At 47.2% G+C, this 24234-nt stretch overlaps 2 protein-coding genes across 2 annotated transcripts in view; both read right to left on the bottom strand.

Annotated features, from left to right (window-relative positions):
* LOC143011552 (E3 ubiquitin-protein ligase TRIM39-like) overlaps positions 1 to 24234 on the bottom strand; it is a 124432-nt gene that overhangs the window by 14888 nt on the left and 85310 nt on the right. The window lies entirely within an intron of this gene.
* Positions 11036 to 24234, bottom strand: part of LOC143011568 (zinc finger matrin-type protein 4-like) — a 72373-nt gene continuing 59174 nt past the window's right edge. Inside the window, exons 4-5 of the mRNA XM_076164471.1 lie at positions 21745 to 21966; positions 11036 to 11159 (exon numbers count right to left, since the gene is read on the bottom strand). Of these exons, the coding sequence (XP_076020586.1) occupies positions 11059 to 11159; positions 21745 to 21966 (323 nt within the window). The 3' untranslated portion in view covers positions 11036 to 11058. The remainder of the gene's footprint in view (positions 11160 to 21744; positions 21967 to 24234) is intronic.

The following is a 24234-nucleotide window of genomic DNA, read 5'->3' as shown; positions in this document are numbered from 1 at the left end:
CACACCATCTCAGTGCAGCAGCTACTGTGCAACCTATGTATTCCCATTGCGTGTGACAAACTGTGTCAGCACATTATTCTTGTGAAGCATTTCCCCATGCATAATTCATCCCTCAGCCTACATCCCCACATGGACATTTTTTTGAAATCCCTTTGAAGTTAATTCCCTCTGCGTGATGAATCGCCCCGCTAGTTTCCCACTGTGTTGTTGCGGATTGTGATTGTTGTAGTCGTCTGTGTTAGACGACGTCACCTGTCCAAAACACTTTGGCTGTTCAAGGCTGGGGGGGGGGGGGGGGGTTACTCAACATTAAACTAATCCACTGGATTTGTGTGTGTGTGTGTGTGTGTGTTCATGTGCAGAACATAAAATTTCAGGTTATATTAAATATTTTATAGGATGATGGAGGAAATGCCACAATCCAAAGTGTGCATCCGTCCGTGTGTGATGTAGGTTTGCCCCCCCTCACCTTCACCTACACACACATCTATACCAAGCCCCTCCCCCCTCCCCCCGCCCTGCACTCTGCTCCATTGCCCCCCTAACCAAGCAAGAAGTCTGGAGGGAAGTCTGCACGTCCTCATCATGTGACTCTTTCTTTCATTGGGCTGTAAATGTCTCTCACCTCACTGACTTGTATTATCTTAGCTTCTCATCTTTGTGGGTTTAAGGACTTCTGACCCACAGATCTGACAGCAGGTCTGGACGGTCCAGTGCCTGTCGCCGGAGCACGACCAGTCATGATATGTGAGAGGTCGGCTTCTCTAAGAGGCTGTGAAAATGTCTGCATGGATGAAGATCACTCTCACAGCCAAACAGAGGAGTTTGGCTGTGAGAGATCGCAAGCATAACAGATACGTGTTGGGAACAGTTAAGACACTTATAGTCACAGGCAACCAGAGAAACTACCTCACTCACTCACTCACTCACTCACTCACTCACTCACTCACTCACTACCTCACTCACTCACTCACTTACTACCGCACTCACTCACTCACTCACTCACTACCTCACTCACTACATCACTCACTCACTCACTTACTACCGCACTCCCTCACTCACTCACTCACTCACTCACTCACTCACTCACTACCTCACTCACTCACTCACTCACTACCTCACTCACTCACTCACTTACTACCGCACTCACTCACTCACTCACTCACTCACTCACTCACTCCCTCACTCACTCACTCACTCCCTCACTACCTCACTCCCTCCCTCGCTCCCTCCCTCCCTCACTCACTCACTCACTCACTCGCTCACTACATCACTCACTCACTTACTACCGCACTCACTCACTCACTCACTCACTCCCTCACTACCTCACTACCTCACTCCCTCCCTCCCTCGCTCCCTCCCTCACTCACTCACTCACTCACTCGCTCACTCACTCACTACATCACTCACTCACTTACTACCGCACTCACTCACTCACTCACTACCTCACTCGCTCCTTCCCTCACTCGCTCACTACCTCACTCGCTCACTACCTCGCTCAGTACCTCACTCACTCACTCACTCGCTCACTCACTCACTCGCTCACTCGCTCACTCACTCACTCGCTCACTACCTCACTACTTCACTCACTCGCTCACTACCTCACTACCTCACTACCTCACACGCACACTCCCTCACTACCTCACTCACTACCTCACTCACTCACTCACTCACTCACTCGCTCACTCCCTCACACGCTCACTACCTCACTACCTCACTACTTCACTCACTACCTCACACCCTCACTCCCTCCCTCACTACCTCCCTCACTACCTCACTCACTCCCTCACTCACTCACTCACTCACTCACTCACTCCCTCACTCACTCACTACCTCACTCACTCACTCACTCACTCTAAGGGAGACAGATGACGTCCAGTGACTCAGAGTAAAGAACAAAGTGAATGAATACGTGCTGACTCTCTGGTGAAGGGCGTTAATGAGGGCTGGCTTCTCCTCTGACAGAGAGAGAGAGAACCCAGGGGAGGGAGAAGTTCTGCTGAGACGTTCAGCAGGTGAAATTACAACAACTCGTCCCACTTGACAATTGCCAACTCTGTAAGCGAATGGATCCCTGAGCCGTCTCTCTCTCTTTCTCTGTGCAACAGGGAATTAATTAGCGGGTAGATGAGAGGGAAAATGAGGCTGTAGAGTAAAGAGGCTCATTGTTATGTTCCTTCTATCCTCCTTTGTCCCGGCCCATATTTGATGGTCATGCTTGGGAGAGGCTTTTGTCGTCCATATCCACCTTCAGCCATATAAAGTGGTTTGTGAGATCACTGGGCTGAGCCGCTAACAGGCGCGTGGCGTCCAGGCAGCAGAGACCGCCGCCCCCCCGTCCCCCCCCGTCCCCCCCATCCCCCCGCTGTGTCTTTTTGTAAATCACAGAGCCATTACACAAGAGACGAGTGCTGAGGAAATATGGGCAGTGAAAATAAGCGCCGCTTCAGCTCAGGTTGTGTTCTGCTTCAGCACACACACACACACACACACACACACAGATTTAGCATCTCAATGGCTGAAGAAAACACACAAGCAGGCAAAGTCGCTCTGCGCTGGAACTCAAACACAATCAGTCAATTTCTTATTTGAAGGAAGTTGAAGGATGAATTTGCAACCTGAAGCTCATCATTTCTCATTTCTGAATGAATCTAAATATCCCGACCGCTGGCGCTGATGGATCAGAACAAAGGAGGGCAGATACATCACAGAACATTTGCATCTCATTTACCTCAGCGACTCCTCGCAGCAGAATCTGCATCAACCTGATAAGACATGAAGAGAGGAGAGACTCTAAGTGTCTCCTTTAGGGGTCAGATTCATCTGAAAGGAAACTCCTACACTCTTAAACAGGAAAGAGCTAAACTGTTCTTAAATACATGCTGAGGTGTCGGCCGGTCTCCTTTGAATACAGGAGCACCTATAATGTTATAATGTGTTAAATAATGTAAGAAAAGCTGCAGATTTCGTCTCACCGGAGCTGGAAATGAACCTGGAAGGCTTCATGTTCATACTGAGGCTTACAAAGACGCACTGCTCTCCTGTACAAACATGACTGTGGAGGGTTGAGGGTCGTGAAACCTGAGCTTCACTCCGGCGTGTGTGTGTGTGTGTGTGTGTGTGTGTGTGTGTGTGTGTGTGTCACTTGGGTCTTCTGGGACTCTGAGCCGATCTAAACTGCTTTTCCTAACGACGTCCACTGTAAAAGAGATCAACTCTCATCAGAGGGAAATAAGAAGGAGTTGATGCTACAACGTTTACTTACAATGCTTTACATGATGAGTGTGTGTGCGTGTGTGTGTGTGTGTGTGTGCGCGCGTGCGTGTGTGTGTGTGGTCTATAGGGATCCAGGCCGTTTGGGCAATTTAGAGAAACGACGAAGATGATAAAAATAGCAGATCTGAATTGATGCCTTTAAATGTTGGCTGTTGCCGGGCCAACGAGCCTCTCTGCTCCTCTGGCAGCACTGTGTTGCTTCTCGCTGTCCGGACGGTCTTAAACTCTTAAACTCTTAAACTCTCTGTGTCTCTGCATTATTAAACAGCAGTGAAATATGGAGCCGTGACATCGCCTCCTTTTATGTCACTCTAATCGACAAAGCCTGTGTCAACTTAACGCCTTAACAGCCAGCGCCGTAGCAACGCTCGACACTAACCGTGGCCAGTCGTGATTTGTTAAGGCGGATGTATGAAATTAACCCTGTGTTGGCTAAAGTTCCATCGCAGTACATCCCTCCGGTCAGTCGCACTACCCAATGATTCCACTAGGTGTCTTAGACAGGAAGTATGTTGTCTGCATGGCAGTGAGGCAGAACGTCTCATTAGTCAGTTCTCTCTCATTCTTTGTGATGTGATGGTTTGTATGCGCATGCTTTATGAGTTTGGAGCAGGCGGCGTGCGGGACGAGAGTCATGATGATGCTGCAGGAGATTTGTGGCATGTATGATGGAGCCTCAGGGGGATGATTGCTCCCCAGGCAGGCCGGGAGGATTGATTATCCTGTCTGAGAGGGCGCAGCAGGAAGACGGTGGATTGACCCGTCGATGGCACCCAAAGGAGCTCTGCAATGCTGGATTGCAGTAATTACTGTCAGAGGGAAATCACAAACTCTGATGCAGTCGTGACACTTTTATGATTGAGATTTTGATTGACACGCATCGTCTCTGTACATGACACTGGTTTGAATTATCTCTGAAACAGACAACGCTTCTGACAGCGGGGGTTTGTTTCTCATTTCACTAAAAACAAAATCAGCAGGACAGCAAAGTAGCTACAGTTAAGAAAGAACGATGGGAAATGCAGAATCACTCTCTCTCACACACACACACACACACACACACACACACACACACACACACACACACACACACACACACACAAACACACACACACACACAGAGGGCACCAGGTGTAACTCAGAGGATTGCATATCACAACAACAAAATGCAAATGAAGCCTTTCATTTCCTCGTCTGGGTGGATACCATAGTGAATAGGATTGAAAATGGGTGCTGTCACTCTCCTATGTGGAGGGGAGAGAATACTTTTACTGGAGCTATTTATCATCGGCTTCCTGCTGGCAGATGATTCCATTCAACCTGAGAGCGGGAAGCCCAAAGGTCACGGAATCTATTCAGCAGGGAGAAACACTCTGCAAGAGAAAACATTCAGCTTCAGCTTCAGTGATGAGGGTCAGGACCTGCCAATGGGAGTCCATCATACTGAGTGAAAACGCTGGATCATCTCCCGCAGGGGTTCAAGTATCTTGGGGTTCACAAGTGAGGAGAGAGAGAGAGACAGAGAGAGAGAGAGAGAGAGAGAGAGAGAGAGAGATTGTTGATCTGAAGGGAGGCAGTTTGTAGACAGAGAGGCGAGGTTGAAGCTCCTCATCTTCCCTGCTGATCTACATTCCCAACCTACAGTCCGGCCTTGAGCTCTGGCTAGAGACCAAGAAGGTTGTGAAGTGTAAATGAATTTTCCTCTGTAGGGCGTCAGGACGTCACAGGCTGACTCATGCGTAAGCAAATCCTGGAGACAACAGGATCTGGCAACACTGATGGACTCAGCGTCAACATCTTTAACGCAGAACCTCTACATCACAACAAACCACTGACAACATAAAAGCAGCTGTGTAGTAATGCTTAGTGAGTCATAACTCAGAGATTGTCTCAGTTAAATCACAGAGAGACGGTCACAAAAACAACTCTACAGAGATTGGTTGCGATTTATAAAGGAGCGATTGCGTACAGGTGTGTGTTTATATGTGTGTGTTTTCCTTTGCAAACGCCGTTTCTCTGTTTTCTGTCTACGCAATGTTATAGTCTGGATTCTAAGCAATAATCTGAACCCGTTACAAATGAGGACCTAGGGGAGAACTCTATGTAGAAGGGGTTCTCCTCCTCATGTAAAGGAAGCAGCTGAGGTGGTTTGGGCATCTGATCATCCCCAGAATCCATTGGGGGGACGATACAGTTTATCCCCTTTAGCCTGTGAACGCCTCGTTGTGACTCAGTAGGACCTGAATGAAGCGATGTGGGAGTTGGACAAACTCACCCCTGATGGTTGAAGTGGTTTCATCCACAATGTTTATAATTTGCCTGGACTCATCTTCTCTAAGAATTCTCTCTGAGGATGGACTGTGTGTGTATATGTGTGTGTGTGTAGGGAGCGTCTGTGCTCCATTAGCATAGCTGAACCTCATATCGATTAGCTTGCACACGTGTTTGTGTTCACGCGTGTAGAACGTGATGAATACAGGCGTGTGCCGTGAATGTAGCGTGATGTGTTGTCCTCTGATGGATGGAGCGCCTGGGCTGAGGTGATGGAACAATAATGAGGCTGTCAGAGGGAGCTGACCTATTGATCCACAACAAAGAAGCATCATGCTAACAATTCAATTCATCCTGGATTCACCTTTAAACACCTGATATCAGTGTGTGTGTGTGTGTGTGTGTGTGTGTGTGTGTGCGTGTGTGCGTGTGTGTGTGTGCGTGTGTGCGTGCGTGTGTGTGTGTGTGTGTGTGTGTGTGTTTGGTGTGACAGGTTTACATCCTGATGAGCCGCTTCACCTGTGTTCACTTCAATAAGAACATTAACCTGAACAATATGAGTTTGATTGTGCGACAGATGCCTTCAGCTTGTTGAGGTCATAAAACTATACGTGCACATAAACATGGTGGGCGTCAATTAAGAGGTTTGATGAACTCTGCTGGTTCTGCTGTAGATGCAGATGTCTGGTTCTGTACATGCTAGGTTCTGATACACTGAGGGAGAAGCAGGGGTTGGATGTGTGTTATTGTCTGGCAGCAGAGTGAGAGTGCATCTGCTTATATGATGTCACATGATATTAAAAATGCAGAGGAGAGTAAATCCCCTCCCTGTATCATCGCCCTGCACTGCTGCTGCTCTTATAAATGTTAAATTAGGAGATGAAGCCACAGGAGAGAGACTTTAATCAGAGAATAAGTGCGACTCAGGCGGAGCAGATTCAGCTCGCTTCTCATGTTTGTGTGTTCGCTGAAAGATTCACACACACACACAACAGTCCTGAATCCTTGACGCACAACATCAGAAGATCGCACAACAAAACCTCAAACAACGACATTACTCCACTGAGTCTGAGCAAGTTAAAGAGCAAACTGTTGAGTAAATGTGGTTTATAGGTGAACATTGTCTGTGTGTGGGTCTGTGTGTGTGTCTGTGTGTGTCCAGCCTGTAGACATCACAGACTTCCATTCACTGAATTGTCACAGAGCGTTCTATATATGACACTAACCCCACTTTACAAATCTCATAAGTCAAACAGTTTAATGAACCCTGTAGTAAAACGCAAACGTAAAAAATAAGATAATTAAAGAATTATGACTCAACTATTTCTTATTTCCCTTCAAGGCTCTGTTGTGAAGCTTTGGTGCTGCTTTATTATGCAAGAGACACACAATACACACACATTACTCCACTGTGGTCCCTGTTGCAGCCTTGTTGTGCACATTGAGTGTAACCAGACTGCTCTAGATGCGGTCTCCCTAACGTCGTGTTCTGATTGGCTGAGCTGGAAACACACAGACTTCTTTTCTTGCTTGTGTATCTCATTATCCAGATAAGATGTGTGGATAATAAGATCTGGAGTCAAGGTAAGGTGTGTGTGTGTGTGTGTGTGTGTGTGTGTGTGTGTGTTGACAGAAGAAATGGTGACAGGAATCAGATGTGTCAGTCTGCATACATATGCATATTTGCTTCCCTCCTGATAGAATCGGTCCAAATCAGCAGAGTGTGTGTGGGAACATAAAGTACATGTGCAGCAGGACGATGACAGGCGACTGATCTTTTATACAAACAAAACAGATGAATCATCCACAGAGCAGCGAGGAAGGAGGAGCCTGAGAAGAGCAAAGACCTTCACAATACTAATGAAGATATGGAACATAAAGGAATCACTGTTTGTTGTTTACAGTACGACTACAGGTCTGCTATCAGAGATGCTAAGTGTTAGCTAAGACAAAAACAAGGAGTTGAAAAGCGGCACGTCGAAACTGAATACAATCAAAAGAGCGGCGTCTGAAGCTCTGGCGCCCCCAATCAACAGCAGCTATCACCAGAGCAGCGAGGGTGTGTGTGTGTGTGTGTGTGTGTGTAGAGTGCCAGAGCTTAGCACAGCGCTCACACTCACACTCACCGAGCCTGCTGGTGTAACTTTCACCCAGAAGGAAGAGGCAGCTAATGTCTGCTGGGCTTAACAGAGAGAGAGACAGACAGACAGACAGACAGACAGACAGACAGACAGACAGACAGACAGACAGACAGGGGAGCGCTGGGCTCGTCTGTGCTTGCTCTTCCATGGGAGCTCAATTTGGAAACGTGCTTTAGACGAAGAAGACTGCAGTTTGATTCTCTACTACAGCGCTTCACTTCAGCTTCAGACACACACACACACACACACACACACACACACACACACACACACACACACCCCTCCCTCCCTAGTTAACAACTCAAACACATAGGTAGCAGGTTGATAGGAAAGGAAGCAAGATGTTCATTCCGTCTGAGCACTTAGAGGTCAAATCCCTGCCAAGGTCAAATCTTGAAGAAACATTATTGAGCCCCAAATTGATTTGTAAGTAGAAAGTATCTGACAGTTACTCTGCTAGAGCGGCTGGGTTCAGGAGAGAGCGGCAGCAGCTTCCAGAGTGTCCCCTAAGTTCACCCAGAGCAGTCACAGAGCAGCACTCAGCACTCAGCTCCTCCTCACCTCCTCCCCTCCTCCCTCACCTCCTCCCTCACCTCCTCCTCCAGGGACTACACTAAGCCATTTGGCTATTTTAGCATTTTCGGATGAAGGCTCTCTGCCACACTCACACACAGTTTAAAAAAAGAAGGGTCAGGTTTAGACTCCGGATTTGGAAGCGGAGGCGCGAGGAAGCAGGACAGAGGACAGAGGAAGCAGGACAGAGGACAGAGGAAGCAGGACAGAGGACAGAGGACAGAGGAAGCAGGACAGAGGACAGAAGTTCTCCCATAAAGCCAAAGTTGTAAATGTAATGGAGCTCAGATGGTTTACAGCAGCAGGGTTGTTGTCTTCATGTCTGCAGCTCATTAGAGGCGTATTGATCTCTCTGCTCATTAGCATACTGATCAGGAACGACTCATCTGTTCACCTCAGTCACAAATGGAATTCACTCATTGGCTCCATGGCCTCTGGTCATCTGAGTAACCAAGTCATATACGTGTGTGTGTGTGTGTATGTGCGTATGTGTGTGTGTATGTGTGTATGTGTGTATGTATGTATGTGTGTGTGTGTGTGTGTGTGTGTGTGTGTGTGTGTGTGTGTGTGTGTATGTATTTGTGTGTGTGTGTTGTATGTATGTATGTATGTGTGTATGTGTGTGTGTGTGTGTGTGCATGTGCGTATGTATGTGTGTGTGTGTGTATATGTGTGTATGTATGTATGTGTGTATATGTATTGGAGTTTTCCGTGACATAACCTCACACACACACACACACACATTCCAGCCATCCTGACCTAGTGAGTCATGCTAAGTTTACACACTGCAGAGACTCATGAGTCACAGCTCATCTCCGGGTTTCCTCTCATTCCATAAACATGTTATGAATCTGCACTCCTACATTTGGGGCTTGGATCCATTGTTTGTCTCTAATGTGATGGAGGACGGCACAGATGGAAAGCAGTCTCTCTCTCTCTCTCTCTCTCTCTCTCTCTCTTCTCTCTCTCTCTCTCTCTCTCTCTCTCTCTCTCTCTCTCTCTTCTCTCTCTCTCTCTCTCTCTCTCTCTCTCTCTCTCTCTCTCTCTCTCTCTCTCTCTCTCTCTCTCTCTGGAGCAGCGTAAAGCTAATATATTTATATTCTCTCCATGTAAACTGGCATTAAGCAAATGACCTAAATAGACCCGAGGCACTGTTAAAGGCAGTGTGGATGAAATCAGGCCAGTTGGGGAGGAAAGGGGGAGGGGCCGGGCGGTGGAGTCGCATGTGATCTGAATCAGCCGTCCCTGTGGGAGCTCTGCCCTGCTGAAGGTGGTGGTGGCGGTGGTGGTGTGTGTGGGGGTTGGGAGGCAGGGGGGGCTGCAGGGGGGGCTGCAGGGGGGGCTGCATGGCGGCGTGGCGGTGCAGGCATGCGTGACTAAAGCGCGGGCCTGTTAAACGGCACGTCACGTCTCCTGATGCCAGCATCCCTGTGGATGTGTGCAGCTGAAATTGGCCGACGGGAGGAATTAATTCCAGGACATGCAAACGTGTAAGCAGAATCAATTCACACCTACTGGCCACACACACACACACACACACACACACACACACACACACACACAGTCTGATCTCCCGTGTGCCTTCACCAACACCTCAGATGAAAACAGGAGCAGCCTTCATGTGATGCAGTCCTGTGCTGAACACCAAACAGGCGTCTCTCCTCTCTCTCTGCTCTGCTCTCAGACGACTATGATGAAATAAACATTCATAGAATTCTCACTGTAGTTATTAAAGATACATCTAAACCCTCTGCTATCTGCTGAATCAGCATCTTCTCAGCTAGATGTTTGTTATGTACAGCATCTTGGCCAAATGGCTGTGAATGATTTGGATTGATGTGATTGATGGGTGTGAACCTTTCAGAGGGATTGACTTCAGCAGAGGTTGATGCATTCATATCCCTGGGCTGTGGCCTGCTAGCAAACTGGATTCAAAGCAATAAGGCAATGAGTTCTGCAGAAGTCCTGCTAACAAACAAACAAACAAACAAACGAGCGAGCGAGCGAGCGAGCGATCCAGTCATGAGTGAAAACATAAAGAGGAGGGAATAAGTCGTGCAAAGGAGAACAAACACGATAAAGCAGATTTAGTATTTATGTGCAGACATTAAATTGGAGCAAATGAAAACACTGGAAAGTCAAAGCTAAACTATTCATTAGAGACAACAAGCAAACTACTGATGATGTCATCGTCAAACCCACATCCAGATCTTCAGAACTCTGCTTCAATTCTGATTGTACATTTGATCTAAACTCTTTCCCTCCAGTACAGTGACCACAGACACACTAACTGTCTATCTGCTCTATGGTATTTAGTGATAACATCACTTTGGCTTCAGGCGAAACCTGGAAATTGTAACTCCTGATCTGTTGCTGTGATGATCCGTCTTATTTTTCCATAATAGCCAGAAGCTTGCTGTAAAGTGAACTGCAGGCTGTGTGTTTGTTGTGCCTCCTGCAGGAGTGTGTTAATTGTGAGTGTGAGAGGCTCCTGCAGGGCCACAGCTGCCAGTTAGCTGCTGAGAAAAACAAGAGGGAAATTGCTCATTTAGAATTTTCCTTTCCCCCTTAAAAGGCTTTCTAATGAGACTCAACACAAGTGGGTAAAGATCCAAACATGCCCTCTGACACGCCGGGCTGACAAACGCAGCCCGCTACAACACTCCCATCTTTTATGCATGCAGTGTGGAATGTTGTGCGTTTAGAGCCTCCTTAAGGAGGAAATAACGTCACGTCCACTGATGGAAGAGGATGGGAACGAGACGTCTGATGGCCGCCGTGCAGCATGGGTAGTTACTCACTTGTTTTGGTGCTTTGAGCCCTGCAGGTGTGCATGGTACTGAGCCACGGAGTTCAGTGTGACGCTGCAGACTTCACAGGTGTAGCTGCGTTTCAGACCTGCAATCACACAAACACACACACACACAGGGAATGAAATCACATCATTAAACATTATTTTGTTTTAAATCTCACCTTTTAGAATCAAAACAGTATTGGATTTGGATTCAGTTACAATTAGCTTTAAAAATAAATATATTTGTCATTTGAGAGCGCCTATTCAAATGCAAAACAATATCTGTTTACTAGATGGAGACACATTGGTTAGTCTTAGGTGAGAGAGAGAGAGAGAGAGAGAGCGAGGGAGAGAGAGACAACTAGTACAAACTAAGTGTAGTAGTAGGAAACGAGGGCTGGAAATGAACCTGCAGCACAAATATGTCCCCATGACGACCAGACTCCACTCGTCTGAGCAGGCAAACTAACATTACAAAATAAAAATACCACCACCATAAGATTTTGGAAAATATACATTTTTAGAGAAGAAGCAGCCGTGTATGTGTGTGTTTGTGTGTGTGTGTGTGTGTGTGCGCGTGTGTGTGAGTCAGCGGCTTTAGCTTAAATCAGAACCATTAACCAATAAAGAGAAAGATACATAAATATATTTATTCCTAACATGCAGCCTTTGGTTCCAGAAATACCCTGAGCAGCCTCTGTAACCGCTGTCATGTTGTACTAATCTGTGTGTGGGATGAAATATTGCCATCTTGATTGCTTCACGCTCACAATCGAGTTAACTCCCACATAAATAAGCCTGGGAGCAATAGGCCACCATCAAATGTGGCCCTGCACTCATTGAATCACATTTCCATATCCCTGCTCTGCCCTCAATCAAATTTGTCCCATTAACGATCCAAACCGCCACCCAACCGCTGGGCTGCAACAGCTGAGAGCAACGCGTTCTTCCCCCTGGATGTGTTAGAGCGTCGCCATGCTGCATTCTGACAGTTTAGAGCTCACAGATGATGTCTGAACCGTCTCCCCTCTCTATATTCCCATACAGGGTAGCGTTCCCCAGTGGGAGAAAAGCTAGTTTGCCCCTTTAAGTGCCTCCATTTGTGGATAAGCTCTGAGCTCGACCACATTCACCCCGTCGGACCGCTGCCACCAGGACTGAGATTTCAATTTTGCCCGTGCCTCCCCGCCCCCGACACAGTCATGAGCTGACATTAAAGTTCTGCAGCACACAGCCAGCCTCTGCTCCGCCGTGGCCTTTTGACAGCTTGCTTCTCAAACAATTTTTGAAAGGGTGAAAGATTACGCTGCGGCTCGGGTATCCATCACTGCCAGCCACCTGCGGCGCCGCTCCGGTGGTGCCGCTACCCGGCGTGAACGATGGAGCACCGGGAGCCTCGGGGGCTGCGCTGCCACGCCGCTCCCCCTCCGCCCTCCATCACCTTTACTTCCCCTTCTGAAACATTGCCAGTGATTCACGGGGGAGTCGTTTGTTTGGGTTAATTCTAAAGTGTCCCTTCGCTGAGGAGGGAGAAGTGATTCAGGAGAGGAAGTAACAGGAGGAATATGCAGCGCGGCCTCATTTATTTGAGTTTAGCTGGAGTTATAGTACAGAGCAACAGGAACGGGAATGCACAAAGAAAAGATTGCCTGGGTTTCCATATTTTTATTTACCTGCAAACTCTGAACACACACACGTTGCCAAAATATACAAAAAACTAAAATCCCTGTTGAGTTGAGTTGAGTTGAGATGTTAATAAACTACAGCCCGAGCTTATAGGAAGTTAAGTGATACACCTGCACCCACACACACCCCTCTCTCCAACACGCCACAGATCCAGCAGTGAACCGACTCCTTTCATTGCTTCTCTAGTAAATCTCTGCTCGTCTCTCAGCTAATTGAGAGATATTGCCTGGACCGTCTGGAGGCAACAGCAAAGATATTGTGGCAATGCGAGTGATCAGCAGAGTGATTCTGCATGTGGGAGAGGAGATGCAGGTGTAGGGTTCATGCTGACTGAACCAGAGGCCATCTGCTCCACTCAGACAGCAGAACCTCAGCTCTCTCCCCTCTGAGTGGAGCTGGATGAGCTCATGTCTGCTCTGAATCCATGTGAGACTAATTGTATGAATACTTGAAAATGTAAGTCAGTTGGGATAAATTAGAACAAATGATTTGTGAAATGGATTTTCAACCCAAAAGGATTAATTTCCTCCCCTTGAAGAACGGGGCGAGCTCATCACATCTCAGATAAGTTTGATGCCTCACATTTTACACAGTAATAAAGATTTGCACTGCTTAGAAAGTCCCAGCCTTCTTGTAGATCTAAAGTGCCTCCAATGAATCACTGATCAGTGAACAGAGGCAGGAGTCTGTGTGTCCTCGTGTACAGAACCTTGATCAGCCTCTTGTAATTTGCTAACCTCTGATTCTGCTGTTAAGGCAGTGAGACTGTAGATGTATGTGAGACACAGAAGAGAAGTGAAGAGACACAGACAAGAGACACAGACATCTGAACTCTGAACTGAGCTTCTAATGGAACACTTAGACATTATTAATGAGTTCTGCTCTTATGGGATACATATAAAAGAAGTGTTGCCAACATGCAAAGAGTAAAAAAGAAGCAGGAAGGAAGCAGATGTTCTCAGATCCTCCTTGGAGAGAGGAGCTCAGTGCATCATGGGAAGTCCCCCAGCTGTCTGGGCCTAAAGAAGCATAACTAGGGGCTGAGCCAAGGCCAGCCTGGTCAGCCCTAACTATAAGCTTTATCAAAAAGGAAAAGTTTTAAGCATACTCTTAAACACAGAGAGGGTGTCTGCCCCCCCCGACCCAATCTGGGAGATGTTTCCTCAGGGGAGGAGCCTGGTAACTGAAGGCTCTGCCCACTGTTCTGCTTCTGGAGATACTAGGAACTACAAGTAGCCTGTATTCTGGGAGCACAGCGTTCTAGTGGTCTGTAAAAGACAGATCCTGATCAAAGATGACTCCTAGATTTCTTACGGAGGCGCTGGAGGACAAGGCAGCGTCGTGCCTGATGGCTGTCTCATTAGATAATGTGTATCTAAGGTGTTTAGGGCCAAGCACCATAACCATTAACGCATTACCATTGTTAACACAAGTATTGCATGAAATTGTCTTAAGTATATTTTAAGAGATTATCATAGAAACTGTGAACTAGCAGTGAAACCTGTTGTCTAAATATAAACTAAAAGGAAAAGGAAGTGAAGAAGAACAGCAGCCAAACACATCTCAGATTAAAGACTATTGTGAGAAACTAAATCTGTCCTTTCGGGCGTCTAAATTTAGAGTTTGTGAGTGAGCTGCGATCGCTCACGACACCGTGAAGCAGATCGTCCTTTTTGTGGCAGTTTCATTAGAAACAGGTAACATGCTGAGATGAGAACCTGCCTGCTGCTGAACTGATGAGAGCTCTGACAGCCTCTTCCTTCACTTGTGACCTCTGTGGGTGAGGAGAGGTCAGGAGCTGAACTCCATCACTCCTCCACATCTGACTGTCACACAGACTCCAGCCACACACAACCTCACAGAGGACGAGTGAAGGTGAAGGATGGATGGATCGTCTCTTCAAAAGTCTGTTCTTCCTTCAGTTAAACTTAATAATATGAGATCTATTACATTTTGTATTTGTAAAATTTTCACACAACTTTCTATCGTCTACTGTTCTTAGAACCTAGTGAGGCTCCAGAGATAAACTGCATTCATTTAGATGAATCAGTGTTCATCCCCAGTCTCTCCTTAAATTTCTATTAGAACTCTTCATCAGTGCTTAACAGTTATAATAAACAGCAGGGCGTCTGTAGACCAGCTGACTGGCAAGACCTCAGTGTTATCTCTCAGCTGGTGACAGGCCCGTTTTCCATTTTCTCTCCGTTGTGCTTTTGCTTCACTCCTCCCTCTGTTGTTTGTGTTTGGAAGATAAAGAGTGAGAGTTAAGGTGTTTTCTGTGGAAGCCTTTAGCTGCCAATCATTTCCATCAAATCAGATATCACAAATGCCACGGAGGGTCCAGAGAACCAAGGTTTGCAGTCCAAGCAAATACTGCACAAGCTGAACTCAACAATAACCACACACACACACACACACACACACACACACACACACACACACACACACACAGTATAACCAGAGTGAGCTGATCCCTTATCCCCTCAGTCTCCCCTCTCGCCTCCTCTCCTCCTTGGCTCAGAGGTAAGACAAAGTCATCCTATATGCAACACTCTTTATTCTACTATAACACGTTCTCTGGAAACATTTATTAAAGTTCAAATTACTGGAGGTGTTAATAATAATGGAATAATAAAGAAGTTTCTCCTGCGTCTCTTCTGGATTGCCGTCACCTTGGGCACTGATCTCCTCAACTAAAGTCTGAAAAGTTTAAATTTAAATTGAACATCCATAATAGAAAAAGGTCACTTATGTGCTTCACCTGCTGGAAAATGTGATGCAAGCGTCTCATTACGTCTCAATGTAGGTGTGTGTGTGTGTGTGTGTGTGTGCTGCACAGTCAGATTGATGTACAGGTGTGTATAGACGTCTGCATTTTGAATTATTTTACAATGTTTAAGGCACAAAGCAGCGTATTCTTCCATGTTCTCTTCTTCTTTGGTGCACACAGAGGCACAGTGGGTTTGTGCCCAGTGAGTTGGGCTGATCAGATTGTTTTGAACAGCTCTACTGTGCACACTGATTCGGGAACTGTGCGAGAAACAGTTCTTCATCCACAGCAAGTAACTCATGTTGACGCAGCACTTCAAAGCATTTCATCTTCAAATCCTCGGCGGTCAGACTCCGACTGAGTTGTTAAAAACAATCAGATCGTTCGCCGCAACTGCCAAAGCGTAAGAGAAGCTGTCATTCAGTGTGGGTTCAAACAGAAACGCAGCTCGTCAGAACACGGTGATAACAGAGAAGCACAGGCAAACCTCTGCAGGGACTCTGCTCCCCAAACACCGCAGTGGATTTGGTTTCCCTTTCCCCGTATTGTACAGAAACAGATGAAATCCTGTTCAGCAAACACATCCTGTCTTTCCCCAGGTGGAGACGTCTCTCCCCTGCCACAGAGACGTCTTCCCTCACCAGGAGGAGGGATGGACACGGCTGCTCTGCCTCAAAGACTCCTTTCATGTGCTTTGTTGTTATGACAGCCTGCATACAGCTGAAGTCCATCCATCCACCTTTTATCCAGATCCTCTTGGATCACAGAGGTTTGGGGGCTAAGCAAAGACATGTCTCATGGCTCCTTGGACATGTCTTCATTCTCCAGGAGGAATAATCCGACGCCCCAAGAGCCGGAGCTTGTCTACACAAAGGTGCAACCGTTCTGGTCCAAACTCCTCCTTGATGTCAGGGAACCCTCACCCACCCAGAACCACTGAGGACTGGAGTGTTGATCAGTAGAAACGGAGAGCTAAGCCTGAGTATGAGAGCGATCCAGCACCTGAGTCACTGCAGCCAGGACACTTAACCTCAGCTCAACCCCCCCATTAGAGAGAGATCAAGCAGAGCCCCACACCAGGGCCTCATACATGTTTAATATCCACCATTATGTCTACAAATCATCATATATACTGATTATCAACTCATCTTTGACTCAGGCTTTCTGTATTTTATGATGAATTAAACATCGACTCTGACTCTGACTCCGACTCTGACTCTGACTCTGACTCTGACTCTGACTCTCGCCTTTCATTCTCTTCCCACTGTAGACGACTCCAGCTGTCAATCACTCTGCTCTGTGAATAGGAATGTAGTTGATACACAGAGTCCAGGTTCTCTCTCCTGGTCCTCAGGAAGATGACATCATCTCTCTACATCGCTGCTCTACATGCAGCTGATGAGCTAAATCAAGTGTGTGTGCTCAATAAAGGCGGGGCCAGAGGTCTGAGCTCCCAAAGGAGGCCTGCAGACGGCAACGGTGAATGGAGGTCAGACTGGGACTCTTGAATACAGGTGTGTGTGTGTGTGTGTGTGTGTGTGTGTGTGTGTGTGTGGGAAGCACGATAAAAGAAAAACAGTTACTAAAATTAGTTTTATTAAAATTTCTGACTGATTATTTACAGGATCCTTCAAGTGACATTGGCAAATTTTATCAAATTATTATTAAATTATTTTCCCCAAGTCACATTGAATGCAGTCCTTGAAATTTGTTTCCATAAAATAATACAGCCAAGAAAACAGCTAGAATATAGTTAGAATATTTAGAATCTAACCACTCAATGTTGTTTTATCGACATCATTTTGTATTTTCCAGTAATGATTGCGCAAGATCTTCATCGTTGTAAAGGAACTTGATGATAAGTAGAAGAATCAGATGGTGTTTGATATTTAGATGCAGCCAGAAAGCCTCAAACCCTGGAGAGCCTCTGTTTCCTGCAGCTGCTACAGGGTGTAAGAAAGATAAAAACAATCCAAGTGTGACGCTGCCACCTGATATAGCACTTCTATTATGTCCCTGTGCAATAAAAGGGGATTAGGTAGCAATCATCTCATTGTATTTATCTATCTTTAGATAATTGCACTGATCTTGTTAATCACGTGTCCTTCTGGCTCTACGCTCCAGCAGACGGCACCCTGCTTTAAATGAGAAACACAAGCTGGGGTAGAATAATAAAGACAATATTATCACATTATAAATTGGGAGCGAGTGGTGCAAGTCGTAATTTAAATTATAATTTCACACAATTGTCTTCATCATTGAAAAGAAAACACATTTAAACTTCATGTTCTTCAGCCATCTGAGGGAAAAGTGCTTACACAGTCGGGCCACATTAGACTGCAAATGGACTTTCCGCTGCAATTTCATTTTCCAACCCATTTAGATTTCTGCAAGTTGAATGTTAGAGTAAATGAAGAAGTCATCGTCTCCGCAGTATCTACTCTGAACTCACATCACAGCACTATCTATCTACATGAGTTAGAACAGGAAGCCACACCATCGAAATGTCACTGCTTCCCACGGTAGCCAATTTTTAGAGAATGACCCTTTGTGAACTCTGAAGCTTCTTCCACTAAATATGGAACCGTGCAGCTAGAGTGTCTTAACTTAAAGCCACTTAATGCAAGACAGGTGAGTGCCTATGTGTCCTTATGTCATCTATACGCTCCAATTTGGACTGCAAAGAAAAGCTGCTGTCCATCTTTATTATTCACACACACACACACACGCACACACACACACACACACACACACCTATGAAACATTTACAGAGCTTCTTTCTAAAGCTCAGGCTGAGGAGTAGCTGGATATCTGGAAGGGAATTCTAAAATCTAAGACTCATCCCGACTCCCACCGGACATGAAAGTGAATTCAGAATGAGTTTCAGGCTTTAAAAACGAAACAAAACTGCTGCAATGTGAAGCAAATGTATAGAAACTAAAGTAGGGAACGTTTGGTGCTGTTGCCATGGACGATAACAGGGGGGGATAGCAGATCCTGGTGACCCCTGAAGGACCCCCCCCCGCCCCTTCACACACACACACACACATTTCACACCCAAGACAGTGCTAATGGCTCTCAGTCCCTCTGTGGATTAAAAGCTCTTCCGTCCTTCTCTGCTCATTTATTCACTGGTAAGAGCGACTCTACATGGCGGCCCTGCTCTGTCTCCCATGTACGTACAGTGTGTGTGTGTGTGTGTGTGTGTGTGTGCGGCCTCTCCTCCTCCTCCTCCTCCTCTGTGAGCGTTTGCACGTGGCCATCTTCAGAGTCAGACTTGCACCGCCTCCCAGCTGGAGGTCAGAGGAGGGGAGAGGCAGAGTTGGATGTTGGATGAGGCAAGAGCTCCACAAAAAAACATAAAGGAGGGAGAGATGAAAAGAGGCACTAAAAAAAGAACCCTCAGTAGAAGGTCTCCGCTGTGAAGGATGGAGCCTGCCAAGCAGCCGCTCTTCATCCATCTGAAGTCCTCCTCTGTCCCGCCTGTGAGGAGGCCTGCTGTGCTCCCATTCTCCTATCCACAGGCTCACACAGAGCTGCGCTTGCCTGATAGGATGATTTGCCACTTCATTACTAATTGATAGTCACCGGAGAGACACGCTCATTAGGCCAAGTGCTGAATAGTGCAGCTAACACGCTGACATTTCCAGCCTCTCCGTAATGATCGGGTTGATGTTGGCAAATCAGTCTCTTCCTAACACGGAGTAAAACAGGCTTTGAGTTACAGATCATGTTTCCCCCCCCCATCATCACGGCCCGGGCAGAGAGAGAGAGAGGCGGCGTGTTTGCTTCAGCGGCGGAGAAGGAGACGGATTAAGGAAAGGTCGGCTTTCTGCAGGAACTCTTGTATTGTGAGGGAAAATGCGGGGAAAAGCAAAGTGAAGTCAAAGCAGCGTGACGGCAGAGGACGGAGCGGAGCTGACAGCGACCGCTCACTTCAGCCACAGCCCAGGCTGAGCTCACCTACAGGGGAGAGAGCCAATCAGGAGCAGAATTAGGGCTCAGTGTCCAATCAGCTGTGAGGACTCCCTTCCCTTCCTGTCTGCTCCGGTCAGGCACTGATGCTCTTTACTGCACCTCGGGGCCTCCTGCTCTTCTGGCAGCCCGCCCTCCCTCCCTCCCTCCCTCCCTCCCTCCCTCCTTCCTTCCCTCCCTCCCTCCCTCCCACCGCCCGCTTGGATAATATTATGTAATTGTTATTGACGGATTGTGACTGGGAGACGATAAGCCGGAACATTCTCTCCTCCTCCTCTGTAAAATTAACAGCTTGTGACATGTTTGTGGAGAGAAGACGCCCAGGCACCGAGCCGCCGCCGCCGCCGCCACCAGGAGACGAGATGACAGCGCCGCTTAAACCAGCACAAGTCTAATTCACAGAGTCTGGAATAATAATACTGCTGCTCTGCTGCCACTGATTTATAGAACAGCAGAGTTTCATCAGCAAGAAGGAGAGAGGAAAAATAATCAGGTAATGAGAGGAAGAAGAAGAAGAAGAAACTTTATTAGATCAAATCAGATGCGAACACGTCAATCTTGTTTGTCTTGCGTGCCTCACTCTCTCTCACACACACACACACACACACACCCCCGGAGCAGTTTTGGGGGTTGGGTGTCTTGCTCAAGGGCACCTCGGCAGTGCCCTGGCGGCAAACTGGCAACCCTCCAGCTCCACTCTCCACTTTCTCGGTCCATATAGGACTTGAACCAGCGACCCTCAGAGTCCCTATGACTATGACTGAGCTACTCCCGCCCTAGGAGGAAGAGGGGACAACATGAGGTCACCAGGAAAGAGTGGAATAGAACCGTTCATCATTAAGTCATTATTATTGTAAAGAAGAGTAATGAAGACTAAGGAGTGTCAGTCATGAGGATTATAAATTAATTTCCAGATTACATTTACAGGATTATCTTTACGCCACAGAAGCTTTCAGGGTTTCTCTGTGGTTACGCATGAATCCTGATGTTCTGCTTCACTGATCACATCTAGGAGCGCTCTCTCTCTCTACAGGTCAGAGGTCAGGGTCAGCCTCTGAACGGAACCTCTGGGCGTTCATCGTGAGTCCGTATCTCGCTCAAGGACGCTCCGGCTTGCTGCTAACTGTTCATCATCTAGTTAGAGGATTGTTTCCCCTCCAACTAGGTCAACCTCCTCCTCCTCCTCCTGCTGCACAGTGAAGTGAATTAAATGCTAGATGTCACGTCAACAGGCCTGCGTGTCATTTCTTAACATTTGCCATGACGGTTCCATCTGTCATCCCGCATAACTTTGATGTACAGCAGGGGACGCGGCTGAGACAGCTGCCCTGAGAGATGAAGCCGCTCGGCCCCACACACACACACACACACACACGCTCAGCACAGACTCAGGGAACATCAGGATGCTGGATGTTTCGGGGGCGGGGTCACTTTGGAGAACACATCAAACGGATTGGCACCGCTGCTTATCTTTACGTTTACATCTGGGAGTCACGGCACAGACAGGCTGGTGCTGCAGGCCAGGCGGGAGAGAAGTGCCTTGCTTATGGACACGTGGAAGAGATACTAGCCAGCAGCATTTAAATCTACATACTATACTATTTACATAAGCCTCCAACTCCTCTGCCAGTACAGAAACATCTCCTGTGAGCCCATGAGGCTTCAGCACCAACATACATTGTTCTTCTCATCAGTAATGAACTGTTTACACATTAAGGAATGAGATTACTGGCAGTAACTCAGCTTGGGAACCGGAGGGGCGCCGGTTCCAGTCCTGTATGGACCAAGAAAAGTGGACTGGCAGCTGGAGAGTTGCCAGTTTGCCTCCAGGGCGCTGCCGAGGCGCCCTGGAGCAAGGCAGCGAACTCTCAAAACTGCTCCAGGGGCGCCGTATCATGGCTGCCCTGCGCTGACCCCTCTGTAAAAAGCATGTGTGTGTGTGTAAGGGCAAGATGGTGACGTGTTCGCATGTGGGATTTGACCCAATAAAGTTTCTATTCTATTAAACAGATTTTGACAAAGCAGACATTTTGCTTGGCCTCAAAAACTCCCAGCTCACTAATGAATCATCTGTGTGGGTCTGACAGTGGAAACATCTGTGTGGGTCTGACAGTAGAAACATCTGTGTGGGTCTGACAGTAGAAACATCTGTGTGGCGTGATCAGACATCATATCCCTTCAAAGTAAAAGCCTCCACTGTAGCGTTTGTGTGACGGTGAAGATGGCCGACACACACACAGAGAGACAGACGTCTGTACCTTTCATCTCACCCATGTCCAGCGTCTTGCCCAGCTGCTCCAGCAGGTCGGCTCTGGCGGCGTTCTTCTTGTGCTTTTTCCCGTCGTAGTGTTGCTGAGCCATGCCCGGGTTGTTGAACCAGGCATTGCATAGCTGGCAATAGCGGTCGGAGTCCCGGCGTTGTCTTGGGGAGGTCAGGGGAGACGTCTCTGGGGAGCTTTTTACAGGACTGGGGGACACCTCTGAAAGACAAGGACCAGAGACACAACTGAGGAGGTGAGACACAGGAACAGGCCTTAATACGGCTTTAAAACAGGGAGATTTGATAAATAATAAACCGTACTGAAGACCATGAGAACAAAGAGCAGAACTCCATGTTGGTATTGTGAAGCGCAGATTTGTAACCAGGAGACAGAGAACACTAAGAGACGCTGTAATGGATTTAGGGAGGCAGTGGCTCAGTGGGTAGAGCTTCCGCTTGGGAACCGGAGGGTTGCCGGTTCGAGCCCTTGCCGAGGTGCCCCTGAGCAAGGCACCGGACCCTCAATTGCTCCCCCCTCTGCGAAGGGTGGTAATGACTGTAATGTAAGTCGCTTTGGATAAAAGCGTCTGCCAAATGATCGTAATGTAATGTAATGTAATGTAATTTAATGAGCACCAATCAGGGACGCTGTAACAATGACTGTGCCCATTCCAGCGCAGCCCCCTGAATAACAAGCTGCTACATCCATTAAATGCCTGAAGAAGAAGAAAAAAACCTTCATTCTACTTGGCAAACAAATAAAGAGCCGACTCCTCTCACAGCTGCCCACTTGTGCCTTCATGCATGGATGCTGGCATTAACCCCGGACGAGCGTCCCGTCACACCGAGCCTTCCCCCGATGCTGAGCCGCGCTATGAAGTTAATCAGTTTAAACACTCCAGTGCTCGGCTCCCCCTAAGTCAACAATTACTGCTGTCCCATTATGTAGCATTATACTAGTCAACATGGCAAAGTGGCGGCTCCGCTGAGCACCGAAGGGGTGGCAGTGTTTCCAATCCTGACTGTCAGCGTTCTGTTCCCCTCGGCAAACTGTGAACTCAGCCTTAAGTGCATCAGAACAACCATCGTCAGCAGCGGAGAGGACGTTTACATTGCAATTAATGCACTTACAGGAGCTGCTACTCATAACCACGGCAACAAGGAACCGGCAGAGGGTTGAACTCGGTACTGATGCGGTTGAAAGGACGACCTCTCTTACTAATACACCGGTGTAAATGTCAGGCTTAATTAAACTCGGAGGGGAAACACTTGCTCTTCTTCTCTCCCATGTGCAGAGAGGTCAGAGGTCAGAGAGCCAACAGCAGCCAAGGATCTGAGAGGGATCCCGGCCATTCGTGTTACGTCTCAAGCAGGCGGACGGGCCTGGAAGAGCAGTTTGCATGTCAGAGTCTTCGGTCCTCTCTGCTTCAGGCACGCGTGTTTAAGATGGGATCACACACATACATGACAGGAAAAGTAGAAGTGTGGTTGATTATGTATTCTGATGAATTTGGAATTTGAATTTGTCACGCAACTGTCAGGTGTGTGTGAAATCTCTCCTCCTCTGAAGATCAGGCACACATCAGCAAAGGTGTGTTAAAGCATATATGCAGCAGTATATGTCCGTGTATAAACAACACATACACAACTGTTTCCTCACATGTGAAGAAGACATTCAACACGCTTAATGGGAGTTTTGTGACATTTCCTGCAAAATTAATTAGCTGTAACCTTTGTAAATAAGACGTTCATTTCTCTCTCTCTCACTCTCTCTCTCTCTCTCTCTCTCTCTCACACACACACACACACTCACACACACACACACACACACACACACACACAGTTTGTTTGTATTCAAAAAACAGATTCCATTCTATTTTTAATTTTGGGTGACCTTCATAATTAAATTTATTTTTAACATCTTAAAAGGTCAGAGGTCAGAACACACAGAGCACAAAAGTTAATATGAATAGTAGCAAAGCTTTAATAAACTATAAACACACACACACACACACTGAACATGTCAAACCTTTTTTTCTGAACTCCCAACAGAACTTCATCTGCAGCTTCTGCTTGGATAAGATATCAGAACAACAGAGTCAGAGAAGAAAACTCCCCAAAGAAGTGAGAGCAGCTGCATGTGAACACCTGCAGATATTTACTGTGTGAGATGAGATGAGTCCATTAGAGAAGCTTTGATTCCATCTCAGCACCCAGAAGAGCTGAGAGTGAACACACTGACGCTTAAATGGGACGAGCCGACAGCTGACAGCCTCTGAGCGACACCATCAGCCTCTGGAAGAGACCTATAGAGCAGCTTTCAACCACACACACACACACACACACACACACACACACACACACACACACACACACACACACACACACACACACACCCTGCAGACGCAACCAGCAGCTAAATCAACATCACGCTGGCTGGTATCACAGCTTGCATCATCATACTGACGTCAGGACTCATTGTGTGAGA

The sequence above is a fragment of the Genypterus blacodes genome, unplaced genomic scaffold (genome assembly GCF_046128005.1).
Source record: "Genypterus blacodes isolate CSIRO-AG114 ecotype Tasmania unplaced genomic scaffold, CSIRO-AGI_Gbla_v1 ptg000136l_1, whole genome shotgun sequence".
In the NCBI taxonomy this organism is placed as follows: Eukaryota; Metazoa; Chordata; class Actinopteri; order Ophidiiformes; family Ophidiidae; genus Genypterus; species Genypterus blacodes.
Note: the sequence above shows the minus strand (reverse complement) of the source record. Positions and strands in the feature narration are given on the sequence as shown.